We start from the raw sequence: 13,661 nt of genomic DNA on the forward strand, positions 1-13,661 counted from the left end.
TTTATGGTCTGTCATATCAGTGTAATAATTGGATCATCTGTTTGTGGGTTTTATTGTTCATTTTTTCTCATGATTCTCTTTATTGGTAAGCCTGATAATTTTGTATTGAGTTCTGGGTATTGTACATGAGAAGCTGTAACTATTCTAGATGTAGTTATATTACTCTATAGATGGATAAAGAGTTTATAAATACCTGATAGATATGCATTTAGAAATTTATGGAAAAGTTTGAGTTGAGGTAATATTTTATATCTTTTCCTTTTTTATCTACTACAATGATGTCTGTCATTACAAATCTTCTGAAGATTTTATTTTTATCTCTTCTACTTAACCCAAGGTCTATTTTGTAGTCTCATACAAAGTTAGTAGAATAAGGGTTTTGTACTTTATTTTAACCCTTTTTCTGTCCTCCTTTCCTCTTTCCTTTGTTCCTAAGACCCAAGCTTACTGAATTTATTTATTTTTTGCTGTTTAGTTTCCCTCCTTCTTTCTTATCCTGGATATTTACTAATGCTTTAAGAATCTTGCATCTCATCACATTTCCACTCACTTGGCCTGGAATTTTAAAAGATATGACCTCAGAGATTATAATTTCTTTCAATTTAATAAAGACTGAATTGTGGCCTGGAGACACACAAAAAAATTGGGGCCACATGAATATTAATATGAATGCATAGAATAGAACCAAAAGTGCTTAAATTTAGCTTATTGTCTCTTTCCATTTTTAAATGAGCTCATTTGGGAAAAATGAAGGCAATAGGATTGTGAGTAAAAACTATGCTTAATTTAGCTTCCTTATTCCCTCAGAGGTACTTTAAAATTTACTCTCAGGTCTCCTCAGAATGTGTATATAACATAAATATTTTAGCACAATATTTTGTTGGGAGGTTGAACCATTACAAAAGTAATGTAAAAATATGTACCATATGCATATTATGTGGGGTAACTGGATAAATTATTTTCTACATATAATTAAACCTTTTGTTCATATTTGATGCAAGAGGATGAACTGTTTACAAACCTTTAAAAGATTGCTTCAGTTTCACCTGTTATATCTCAACAGTGTGGTAGACTTACATAATTTTCTACACATAGGTGAGAAATATAGCTTATTAAAATTTTATTCTGGAGTTTTGTAGGAAATGAAAGTCATCTAGACTCCAATACAAAATGAAATTTTCTAGTGTACTGTTTTCCTGAATGTTCCTCAGTAAATTAAGCAGAGATATCTCAAAATACTATTTGGTTTCCTTAATCTAAATTCATTGTCAGGAAAGGAGTCTTAGTTTTGCCATGGGGCATACATAAGTATAACTGAAAATTTTCCAGAAACTATGTAGTAATAAGCTATAATATTTAATTGAAAGAATGGATTGGAAAAAGATTTAAAGAATTTCCTCTACTTATAGATTTCATGGAATTACAAGTAAAGAGGCTACACTTGTTGAAAAAATAACCTCCAAAACAAGAGTTGAGCAATGAAAGACAAATGCAAAGGATAATTTTAAAACTCTGCAGTCTAAAAGATATGAAGACAGTTCAAAAGCCAAGAGGCTTATTTTCTCCTGTATATATTTATGTGAAAAAATTACAAGCTGAAAGAAGCATATGATACTATTGATGGCATTTTCTCCATTAAGTATATTTTTTAAAGTTTTAAATATTTACTGAAAATATTCTGTAAAATACTATGCATGCATTGTTAATATCACACTATCAGTTGGCTTTCAAATACTTAATATTTACTTTTCTCAACAGTAAATTTTTTATTGTAGTTTTGTAGATCCACATCAATCACGGTTTCATAATAGAAGGTGAATCAACATTAACTGATGATATTTTCAACTCAGATATTATAATTTTTTCTTATTATATATTAAAATACTTTAAATTATCCTTGTAAGTGACTGTTAGATAAATAGCTCTGAAATTTGATTACTGTTTAGCTTTTTTAGTGTTTGGATGTTCTGAATGCTAAGAAATCTTTCAAAAACTAAAGGAAATGATAAATGTACTCTTAAAGACTGTATCAGAAACAAAGTCAGTAACATTATCTGATGTCCTTACATTACTGTTTTGAATACTGAGAAGCAAGTTAATTTCAATTGACTTTGTATTTTCTAGTAATCTTATTTCTTTCCAAGCTAGTTTGTATAGTATCACTTTTCCATATTTGCTTTATACATGGACACAAAATACATCTAATTCCACATATGACTTATACCAACATTAAAAAATGTGTTTGGAGTTTATGCTTTACATGTAAAGCATTAAGTAATAGAATTATTGATTTCCTGGCCCCTCTTATATTCACAAGAAAAGATGATTTTTTAATATTTAAGGAATATAAGCATCTGAATGCAGAGTTCCAAAGAATAACAAGGAGAGATAAGAAAGCCTTCCTCAGCAATCAATGCAAAGAAATAGAGGAAAACAACAGAATGTGAAAGACTAGAGATCTCTTCAAGAAAATTAGAGATACCAAGGAAGCATTTCATGCAAAGATGGGCTCAATAAAGGACAGAAATGCTATGGATGTAACAGAAGCAGAAGATGTTAAGAAGAGGTGGCAAGAATACACAGAAGAACTGTACAAAAACATCTTCATGACCCAGATAATCATGATGGTGTGATCACTCACCTAAACCCAGGCATCCTGGAATGTGAAGTCATTTGGGCCTTAGGAAGCATTACTACAAACAAAGCTAGTGAAGGTGATAGAATTCCAGTTGAGCTATTTCAAATCCTGAAAGATGATGCTGTGAAAGTGCTGCACTCAATATGCCAGCAAATCTGGAAAACTCAGCAGTGGCCACAGGACTGGAACAGGTCAGTTTTCATTCCAATCCCAAAGAAAGGCAATACCAAAGAATGCTCAAACTACCACAGAATTGCATTCATCTCACACACTAGTAAAGTAATGCTCAAAATTCTCCAAGCCAGTCTTCAGCAATACATGAATCATGAACTTCTAGATGTTCAAGCTGTATTTAGAAAAGGCAGAGGAGCCAGAGATCAAATTGCCAACATCCGCTGGATCATGGAAAAAGCAATAGAGTTCCAGAGAAACATTTATTTCTGCTTTATTGACTATGCCAAAGCCTTTGACTGGGTGGATCACAATAAACTGTGGAAAATTCTGAAAGAGATGGGAATACTAGACCACCTGACTTGCCTCTTGAGAAACCTATATGCAGGTCAGGAAGCAATAGTTAGAACTGGTCATGGAACAACAGACTGGTTCCAAATAGGAAAAGGAGTACCTCAAGGCTATATGTTGTCACCCTGCTTATTTAACTTATATGCAGAGTCCATCATGAGAAACGCTGGGCTGGAAGAAGCACAAGCTGGAATCAAGATTGCTGGGAGAAATATCAATAACATCAGATATGCAGATGACACCACTTTTATGGCAGAAAGTGAAGAGGAACTAAAAAGGCTCTTGATGACAGTGAAAGAGGAGAGTGAAAAAGTTGGCTTAAAACTCAATATTCAGAAAACTAAGATCATGGCATCTGGTCCCATCACTTCATGGGAAATAGATGGGGAAACAGTGGAAACAGTGTCAGACTTTATTTTGGGGGGCTCCAAAATCACTGCAGATGGTGACTGCAGCCATGAAATTAAAAGATGCTTACTCTTTGGAAGGAAAGTTATGACCAACCTAGACAGCATATTAAAAAGCAGAGACATTACTTTGCCAACAAAGGTCCGTCTATTCAAGGCTATGGTTTTTCCTGTGGTCATGTATGGATGTTAGAGTTGGACTGTGAAGAAAGCTGAGCACCAAAGAATTGATACTTTTGAATTGTGGTGTTGGAGAAGACTCTTGAGAGTCCCTTGGCCTGCAAGGAGATCCAATCAGTCCATCCTAAAGATCAGTCCTGGGTGTTCATTGGAAGGACTGATGCTGAAGCTGAAAGTCCAATACTTTGGCCACCTCATGCAAAGAGTTGACTCATTGGAAAAGCCCCTGATGCTAGGAAGGATTTGGGGCAGGAAGAGAAGGGGACAACAGAGGATGAGATGGCTGGATGGCATCACCGACTCAATGGACATGAGTTTGGGTGAACTCTGGGAGTTGGTAATGGACAGGGAAGCCTGGTGTGCTGTGATTCATGGGGTCACAAAGAGTTGGACACAACTGAGAGACTGAACTGAACTGAGGGAGTATATACTTAAGTAGAATGTTAAACTTTTTTAAGAGGAAAAGTAGGTTTGTTTTATATTGGCCATATTTATTAAGTGAACTCCAAGTCCGTGTAGCAAATAAAATGGAGCAGTAGAATGAGATGAAATTAACAGAGTTAACATTAATAATGTGATTTCTTTCCATGTTTCAATTTTTACTGGAACTCAAATATTTTATAGAATAATATATCTCACAAACAACATTAGGATTTTGATTTGCTACATAAAAGAAAATATATGTGCTTTCACAATTTATATCAATCTGATTTATCAGCAATAGCAACTTGAAGAAATGCTTGTCTGTATTCTGTCCTGTGCTAGATGTATTAAGTTGCAAATAGTGTCATGTCCACATTACAGTTTTTGAGTTAACACTAAAAGTAAGTAGGTAATATAAAGAAAAAGGAAATCAATAAATTTTCATCAATTTGAAAATCAGACTTCCAAATGGAACTCAGATACGAATTCTATTCACATAGCTTGTTACTTTGAAAATAACATTACAAAAGCCAATATTAAATATTGCAAATAGGAATATAAACTTGTTTTATGAGTGATATAAAGACTAATATACAAGCATCCCATCAAAATAGTAGAGAAAAAAATCGGTAATTTTAGTAAGTAATATTTAAATACAGAAAGATATAAAAAATCTAAAACTTTTAAAGTCCATTAGGAACTATACAAACCCTAAATATACAGAATAGGCCAATACAAATCATTCTAGTAAAGATTGGGTGTCACAACTTGAATAGTATTGATTCTGCAGTATTTTACTTAAATTTGATACATTTTATTAAAAATTTAATTATATATTTGATTAGAGATAAGGAATATAATGAGACGTTGAAACTGGGAAATATTTAACGAATGTAAGGTAAATAAAGCATAACAAAGTAAAATAACTCCCCTTTCCTCCACATGATGGCGCTGGAAACCGCAAGTTTAGTTTTTTTTTATTTTTAACAACAAAGGACTACAGCGAGTTTATTTTCCTGAGAAAGGAAAAGAGCCACTCCATTTTTTCACTCTGCTGCTGAAGCATAAAAGGTGAGCAAATACAAAATTGTATAAAATTGGGAATTAAATTTCCAAGAGCTATATGGTAGTGCAATAGGTATTTGAAAGTTGATACAAATTTGCGATGGTATATTCTCAGAGAAAAAGTCCAGGATCTCAGCGTCTGCTGCTATCGCTTCTGCTCCTCGTAGCCTGGGAGTCGGGGAGCGGCCAGGTCCACTACTCGGTTTCCGAGGAGGCCAAACACGGCACCTTCGTGGGCCGCATCGCCCAGGACCTGGGACTGGAGCTGGCAGAGCTGGTGCCTCGCCTCTTCCGGATTGCATCCAAAGGCCGCAGAGACCTTCTGGAGGTAAATCTGCAGAATGGCATTTTGTTTGTGAATTCTCGGATCGACCGGGAGGAGCTGTGCGGGCGGAGAGCGGAGTGCAGCATCCACCTGGAGGTGATCGTGGACCGGCCGCTGCAGGTGTTCCATGTGGAGGTGGAGGTGAAGGACATTAACGACAACCCGCCAAGGTTCTTGCGACAAGAACAAACACTATTTATACTAGAGTCAAGAAGAGCGGATTCCCAGTTTCCGCTAGAGGGCGCGTCTGATATGGATATCGGAAGAAACGCAGAATTGAGATACAAGTTACAAGCAAATGAGTATTTTGACTTGGATGTTAAAACAAACGAAGAGGAAACAAACTTTTTAGAACTAGTTTTGAAGAAACCAGTAGATAGGGAAGAAATGCAAGAACATCGTTTATTGCTGATTGCAATTGATGGAGGAAAACCTGAACTAACAGGTACAGTTCAGTTATTGATCAATGTTTTGGATGCGAATGATAATGCTCCAGAATTTGATAAATCAGTTTATAATGTCAGATTACTGGAAAATGCACCGAATGGGACACTAGTTATTAAACTGAACGCCTCAGATGCAGATGAGGGTATTAATAAGGAAATAATGTATCTCTTTAACAACCTTGTTCTTGACAATGTAAAATCTAAATTTGCGATCAATTCTAATAGTGGGGAAATAACAGTTACAGGAAAACTGGATTACGAAGACTGTAATTTATATGAAATTAATATTGATGCTGTTGATAAAAGTTCATTCCCATTAACTGGACACTGCAAAGTAATAGTGAAATTGCTGGATGAAAATGATAATATCCCAGAGATGGTCATAACCTCCCTATCTCTGCCTGTGCAAGAGGACGCTCCACTGGGCACCGTCATTGCCCTGATCAGTCTATCAGACCTCGACTCTGGTGCCAACGGACAGGTCACCTGCTCTGTGACGCCTGATGTTCCTTTTAAGCTGGTGTCCACTTTCAAAAATTACTATTCATTGGTGCTGGACAGCGACTTGGATCGTGAGCGCCTGGCGAACTATGATGTGGTGCTGACTGCGAGAGATGGGGGCTCGCCTGCCTTGTCCACCACGACCAGCGTGTCCGTGGAGGTAGCCGACGTGAACGACAATGCACCCGCGTTCACGCAGCCAGAGTACACCGTATTCGTGAAGGAGAACAACCTGCCCGGCTGCCACATCTTCACCGTGTCGGCGCGAGACGCCGACGCGCAGGAGAACGCGCTGGTGTCCTACTCGCTGGTGGAGCGACGCGTGGGCGAGCGCGCGCTGTCGAGCTATGTGTCGGTGCACGCGGAGAGCGGCAAGGTGTATGCGCTGCAGCCGCTGGACCACGAGGAGCTGGAGCTGCTGCAGTTCCAGGTGAGCGCGCGCGATGCGGGCGTGCCGCCCCTGGGCAGCAACGTGACGCTGCAGGTGTTCGTGCTGGACGAGAACGACAACGCGCCTGCGCTGCTGCCGCCCGGGTCAGGCAGAGGACCCAGCGCGGTGAGCCAGGTGGTGGCGCGGTCGGTGGGCGCGGGCCACGTGGTGGCGAAGGTGCGCGCGGTGGACGCCGACTCGGGCTACAACGCGTGGCTGTCGTACGAGCTGCAGCCGGCGGCGGGTGGCGCAAGCAGCCCGTTCCGCGTGGGGCTATACACTGGCGAGATCAGCACGACGCGCGCCCTGGACGAGGCGGACGCCCCGCGCCAGCGTCTGCTGGTGCTGGTGAAGGACCACGGCGAGCCGGCGCTGACGGCCACGGCCACCGTGCTGCTATCGCTGGAGGACAGCGGCCAGGCGCCCAAGGCCTCTTCGCGGGCGTTGTCTGGTGCAGCTGGCGCAGAGACGGCGTTAGTGGATGTGAACGTGTACCTGATCATCGCCATCTGCGCGGTATCCAGCCTGTTGGTGCTCACGCTACTGCTGTACACGGCGCTGCGGTGCTCGGCGCCGCCTAGCGAGGGCGCGTGTGGACCCGGGAAGCCCAGGCTGGTGTGCTCCAACGCAGTGGAGAGCTGGTCTTACTCTCAGGAGAGGCGACAGAGGGTGTGCTCTGAGGAGGGGCCGCCCAAGACCGACCTCATGGCCTTCAGTCCTAGCCTGCCTCAGGGTCCCATCTCTACGGACACAGTGAGTCTCAAAAACCTTACAGAAATTTTTCGTTATGTGCTGCTGCTGCTACTGCTAAGTCGCTTCAGTCGTGTCCGACTCTGTGCGACCCCATAGACGGCAGCCCACCAGGCTCCCCCGTCCCTGGGATTCTCCAGGCGAGAATACTGGAGTGGGTTGCCATTGCCTTCTCCAGATTTTCGTTATGTATTTAGTATTAAATATTTAATATCCTTTATCTTCTCTTTTCATTTTTAAAGTATGGCTTTATAAGTAGTTATTGTATCCTTTTAGGTATAAATTCTCTTGGTACTAATTAATTTCTCTATACTTACAGTTATGATTAAAATTTACTTTGTTGAAGACAACTGCTTTGCACTATATTGTTTATTTCAGTAACAATGCCCTTTTTATGAGGTTTAAAGGCTTGAGTTAATGAACTGGTTTTCAGTTCACCATAGAAAATGTTTCCATAATTAAATTTTTAGTGAACATTTCAATTTTCAAATTTTAATAAGTGTTATAGGAAGATACTTGTAAGATACATTCTTGGTGTTATCATTTATTGTCAAAGTCCAGTATTGTAACTACATAGAAATATTGTAACACGTCGTGTCAACTTGCTCTTTTTTCCTCCACTGACTATCCATTATTTGGTTTTGTTTGTTTGCTTGATTTTGTTCGTTTGTGGTGGGTCTTCTTTGCTGCCTTTGGCCTTTCTCTAGTTTCTGAGAGTGCTACCTTCTAGTTGTGGTGCGCAGGCTTCTCATTGCTATGGCTTCTCTTGTTGCAGAGCACAGGCTTTAGGATGTGCCAGCTTTAGTAGTTGCGACTAGAGAGCTGTTTAGCGTGGGTTCAGTAGTCATGGCCCACAGGCTTACTTGCTCCAGGGCAGGTTCTTAACCACTAGAACACCAGGGAAGCCTCTATTTGAGAAATTTTGTTCAGTTCAGTTCAGTTCAGTCGCTCAGTCGTGTCTGACTCTTTGCGACCCCATGAATCGCAACACGCCAGGCCTCCCTGTCCATCACCAACTCCAGGAGTTCACTCAGACTCACGTCCATTGAATCGGTGATGCCATCCAGCCATCTCATCCTTTGTCATCCCCTTTTCCTCCTGCCCCAAATCCCTCCCAGCATTAGAGTCTTTTCCAATGAGTCAACTCTTTGCATGAGGTGGCCAAAGTACTGGAGTTTCAGCTTTAGCATCAGTTCTTCCAAGGAACACCCAGGGCTAATCTCCTTTAGAATGGATTGGCTGGATCTCCTTGCAGTCCAAGGGACTCTCAAGAGCCTTCTCCAACACCACAGTTCAAAAGCATCAATTCTTCAGTGCTCAGCTTTCTTCACAGTCCAACTCTCATATCCATACATGACCACTGGAAAAACCATAGCCTTGACTAGACGAACCTTTGTTGACAAAGTAATGTCTCTGCTTTTAAATATGCTATCTAGGTTGGTCATAACTTTCCTTCCAAGGAGTAAATGTCTTTTAATTTCATGGCTGCAGTCACCATCTGCAGTGATTTTGGAGCCCCCCAAAATAAAGTCTGACACTGTTTCCACTGTTTGCCCATCTATTTGCCATGAAGTGATGGGACCAGATGCCATAATCTTCATTTTCTGAATGTTGAACTTTAAGCCAACTTTTTCACTCTCCTCTTTCACTTTCATCAAGAGGCTTTTGAGTTCCTCTTCACTTTCTGCCATAAGGGTGGTGTCATCTGCATATCTGAGGTTATTGATATTTCTCCCAGCAATCTTGATTCCAGCTTGTGCTTCTTCCAGCCCAGTGTTTCTCATGATGGACTCTGCATATAAGTTAAATAAGCAGGGTGACAGTACAGAAATTGAATTAGTGTTTCTAGTAATATTTGTGCATTGAATGACTCTTTCAAGTCTTGTTAAATGTTAGCCTTGGCATACTCATGGTGAGTTTGATATTTATAATTTAAAATTTTTAGCTCTAGTGGCTTAATTTTATTCATTATTATAAAATATATTTCATGATTTAAAATGTTTTAAATGTGTCCATTCCACCTCCAACATCAAGCCACTTAATCAGTTCAGTTCAATTCAGTCACTCAGTTGTGTCTGACTTTTTGCAACCCCGTAGATTACAGCATGCCAGGCCTCCCTGTCCATCACCAACTCCCGGAGTCCACTCAAACTCATGTCCATCGAGTTGGTGAGGCCATCCAACCATCTCATCCTCTGTCTTCCCCTTCTCCTCCTGCCTTCAATCTTTCCCAGCATCAGGGTCTTTCCCAATAAGTCAGGTGGCCAAATTATTGGAGTTTCAGCTTCAACATCAGTCCTTCCAATGTATATTCAGGACTGATTTCCTTTAGGATGGACTTGTTGGATCTCCTTGCAGTCCAAGGGACTCTCAAGAGTCTTCTCCAACACCATAGTTCACAAGCATCAATTCTGCAGTGCTCAGCTTTCTTTATAGTCCAACTCTCACATCCATACATGACTACTGGAAAAACCATAGCTTTAACTTGTTGGCAAAGTAATGTTTCTGCTTTTTAATACGCTGTCTTTTTGGTCATAGCTTTTCTTCCAGGAAGCAAGTGTCTTTTCATTTCATGGCTGTAGTTACCATCTGCAGTGATTTTGGACCCCCCCCCCCAAATAAAGTCTCTCATTGTTTCCATTGTTTACGGATCACATAACTGTTGAAGCCTGGCTTGGAGAATTTTGCATACTACTTTGCTAGTGTGTGAGATGAATGCAACTGGGCAGCAGTTTGAACATTTTTTGGCATTGCCTTTCTTTGGGATTGGAATGAAAACCGACCTTTTCCAATCCTTTGGCCACTGCTGAGTTTTCCAAATTTGCTGGCATATTGAGTGCAGCACTTTCTCAGCATCATCTTTTAGGATTTGAAATAGCTCAACTGCAATTCCATCACCTCCACTAGCTTTGTTCATAGTGATGCTTCCCAAAGCCCACTTGACTTCACATTCCCTGGCTCTAGTCTGGCTCTAGTCCAATGATCACACCAGCATGGTTATTTGGGTCATGAAGATCTTTTTTGTATAGTTCTTCTGTATATTCTTGCCACCTCTTAATATCTTTTTCTTCTGTTAGGTCCATACCATTTCTGTCCTTTATTGTGCCCATGTTTGCATAAAATGTTCCCTTGGTATCTCTTTTTCCTGAAAAGATTTCTAGTCTTTCCCTTTCTATTGTTTTCCTCTATTTCTTTGCATTGATCATTGAGGAAGGCTTTCTTATCTCTCCTTGCTGTTCTTTGGAACTCTGCATTCAGCTGCTTTTATCATTCCTTTTCTCCTTTACCTTCAGTTTCTCTTCTTTTCTGAGCTATTTGTAAAGCCTCCTCAGACAATCATTTTTCCTTTTTGCATTTCTTTTTCTTCAGGATGATCTTGATCACTGCCTCCTGTACATGAGCCTCCATCCATAGTTCTTCAGGCACTCTATCAGATCTAATCCCTTGAATCCATATGTCACTTCTACTGTATAATTGTAAGGGATTTGATTTAGGTCATACCTGAATGGTCTAGTGGTTTTCCTTACTTTCTTCGATTTAAGTCTGAATTTTGCGATAAGGAGTTCATGATCTGAGCTACAGTCAGCTCCTAGCCTTGTTTTTGCTGACTGTATAGAGCTTCCTCATCTTTGGCTGCAAAGAATGCAATCAATATGATTTTGGTATTGACCATCTGGTGATGTCCATGAGTAAAGTCTTCTCTTATGTTGTTGGAAGAGGGTGTTTGCTATGACCAGTGTGTTCTCTTGGAAAAACTCTTTTGTTAGCTTTTGCCATTCTTAATTTTGTACTCCAAGGCCAAATTTGCCCGTTACTCTAGGTATCTCTTGACCTCCTACTTTTGCATTCCAGTCCCCTATGATGAAAAGGGCATCTTTTTGTGTGTTAATTCTAGAAGGTCTTATAGGTCTTCATAGAACCAATCAACTTCAGCTTCTTCAGCATTACTGGTTGGGACATAGACTTGGATTACTGTGATATTGAATGGTTTGCCTTGGAAATGAACAGAGATCATTTGGTTGTTTTTGAAGTTGCACCCAAGTATTGTATTTCTGACTCTTTTGTTGACTATGAGGGCTACTCCATTTCTTCTAAGGGATTCTTGCCCAAAGTAGTAGATATAATGGTCATCTGAGTTAAATTCGCCCATTCCAGTCCATTTTAGTTCACTGATTCCTAAAATGTCAGTGTTCACTCTAGCCATCTCCTGTTTGATCACTTCCAATTTACCTTGATTCATGGACCTAACATTCCAGGTTCCTATGCAATATTGTACTTTACAGGATCGGACTTTACTTCTATTACCAGTCACATCCACCACTGGGCATTGTTTTTGCTTTGGCTCCATCTCTTCATTTTTTCTGGAGTTATTTTCTCCACTCTTCTCCAGTAGTGTTTTGGGCACCTACCGACCTGGGGAGTTCATCTTTCAGTGTCATATTTTTTTGCCTTTTCATACCGTTCATGGGGTTCTCAAGGCAAGAATACTGAAGTGGTTTGCCATTCCCTTCTCCAGTGGACCATGTTTTGTCAGAACTCTCCACCATATACCTGCTCAAATATTTCAAATGTTCTAATTTCTTGGTTATTCTCCTAGAGAATTTTTTATATACAAATAAACTCTCTTCTTCCACTTTAAAACATAATGTTTGTATTGATTTTCCTTTCCTCATTCATTTAATATAGTTTGTCTATTACTTAAGGAGATTTTTCACTCTTTTTTCTAGTCCATGTTGTCCCATTTTGCAGCTGTATCATAATTCCCAACACCAATGTTAAATGGAGGAATGATTAATTATGCTCTTATTTTTTATTTTTCAATTCACAAATTATTATATTGGTGAGAAATAATTGTGAATTCCCACAGCTGGGAAAATCTTAACTTTTTTTTTTAGTTAGAAGACGTTTGCTTTTATTGTTGCCTTTTGTTTTTAGATTAAAAAATACTGTATGATATAAACATCCCTCTTGACTTTATTGTTTACTAATACATTTTTTTACAACAAAGCCATACGTTTTATCTGATGTAGGCAATAGTGCTCTTCATATCAAATACAGAGAACTATTTTTCTACACTTTTTGAAAAAACAGTGTGGGCTAAGGCAGTAATAAATATTCCACATTTCATATGACAAAATGATAATTTCCCTTTTTATTGCTTTTTCTATTTCTATATATTCTCACATATATTTAATTCTTAAATATATTTATAACATATTATTTAAACATTTCTAATACCTCATTACTTTTGGGAAGTCCTATAAATGGAGAAGGCATTCTCATCATTGTGTGAATTTGTAGTTACCAGTTGTCAGCTTTTTAAAAATCAAGTTAATTCAGTTTTGAAATATAAACTCTTTGATTTATAGCTAAAATTTTTCTTTGCTGGGGAGAAAGCTGTTAATAAACTGCTTTTTTTCTGTACATAATCTTTTTCCTTGACTAAATGAACTATTTGAGTTAATAACTGAACAAAAATATAAGATGTTTCTTATGAGGAGACCAGTATTTCCCTTTTCCAAATTAATTTATTTTGCATATATGATTTCAGTAACATTGTATAATTTTCTACCTGGAGCCAATAAATAGAATTATTGCTACTCTTCCAATTAATCAGATTATATTAGCAACCTTATGGAAATTGCTAGGAACTTCAATAGAAAGAGAAAGTTGATACTTTAACTATGTTAGATGTTGATATTCAAAGAGACTCTTCATTTAGGGCAGCAATTTATGAAATACCTTAACCACTATAGAAAACTTTCAACTAACAAGACTATATGGCAATATAGATTTTGTCAAGGCTTATCTTTCTGTAAGCAAAGGAATCTTTTGCTTGGGGGGCTTAGTATTGGTTAGCAAATGAACTCTTTACTTACTAAAAATAATTGTAATAGAAAGTCAGTGATAAGGACTACTACTTATCAGTATAAATATTAGATGTAGGATATGTTATGTAATTTATGTAAGGTGT

General features: G+C 39.0%; 1 protein-coding gene and 1 pseudogene across 1 annotated transcript; one reads left to right on the forward strand and one right to left on the reverse strand.

Annotated features, from left to right (window-relative positions):
* Nucleotides 1–5,335: 5,335 nt before the first annotated feature.
* LOC147369512 (protocadherin alpha-5-like) lies at nucleotides 5,336–6,449 on the forward strand. The gene is made up of 2 exons (XM_086413820.1): nucleotides 5,336–6,340; nucleotides 6,417–6,449. Exons 1-2 carry the CDS (start codon nucleotides 5,336–5,338, stop codon nucleotides 6,447–6,449), a joined length of 1,038 nt encoding a protein of 345 aa, XP_086269946.1.
* On the reverse strand, nucleotides 6,337–7,738 carry LOC147369513 (uncharacterized; annotated as a pseudogene).
* Between the last annotated feature and the right edge of the window lie 5,923 nt (nucleotides 7,739–13,661).

The sequence above is a fragment of the Bos grunniens genome, chromosome 7 (assembly GCF_055505025.1).
Source record: "Bos grunniens cultivar Pamir isolate PY7600 chromosome 7, Bosgru_T2T1.0, whole genome shotgun sequence".
Taxonomy (NCBI): domain Eukaryota; kingdom Metazoa; phylum Chordata; class Mammalia; order Artiodactyla; family Bovidae; genus Bos; species Bos grunniens.

Excerpts from the sequence above, each read along its gene's own strand:
- LOC147369512 (XM_086413820.1), top strand. The coding sequence starts at position 5,336 with ATGGTATATTCTCAGAGAAAAAGTCCAGGATCTCAGCGTCTGCTGCTA. Across the intron at positions 6,341-6,416 it reads CATTAACTGGACACTGCAAA|AGGACGCTCCACTGGGCACC; the intron begins GTAATAGTGAAA and ends TGCCTGTGCAAG.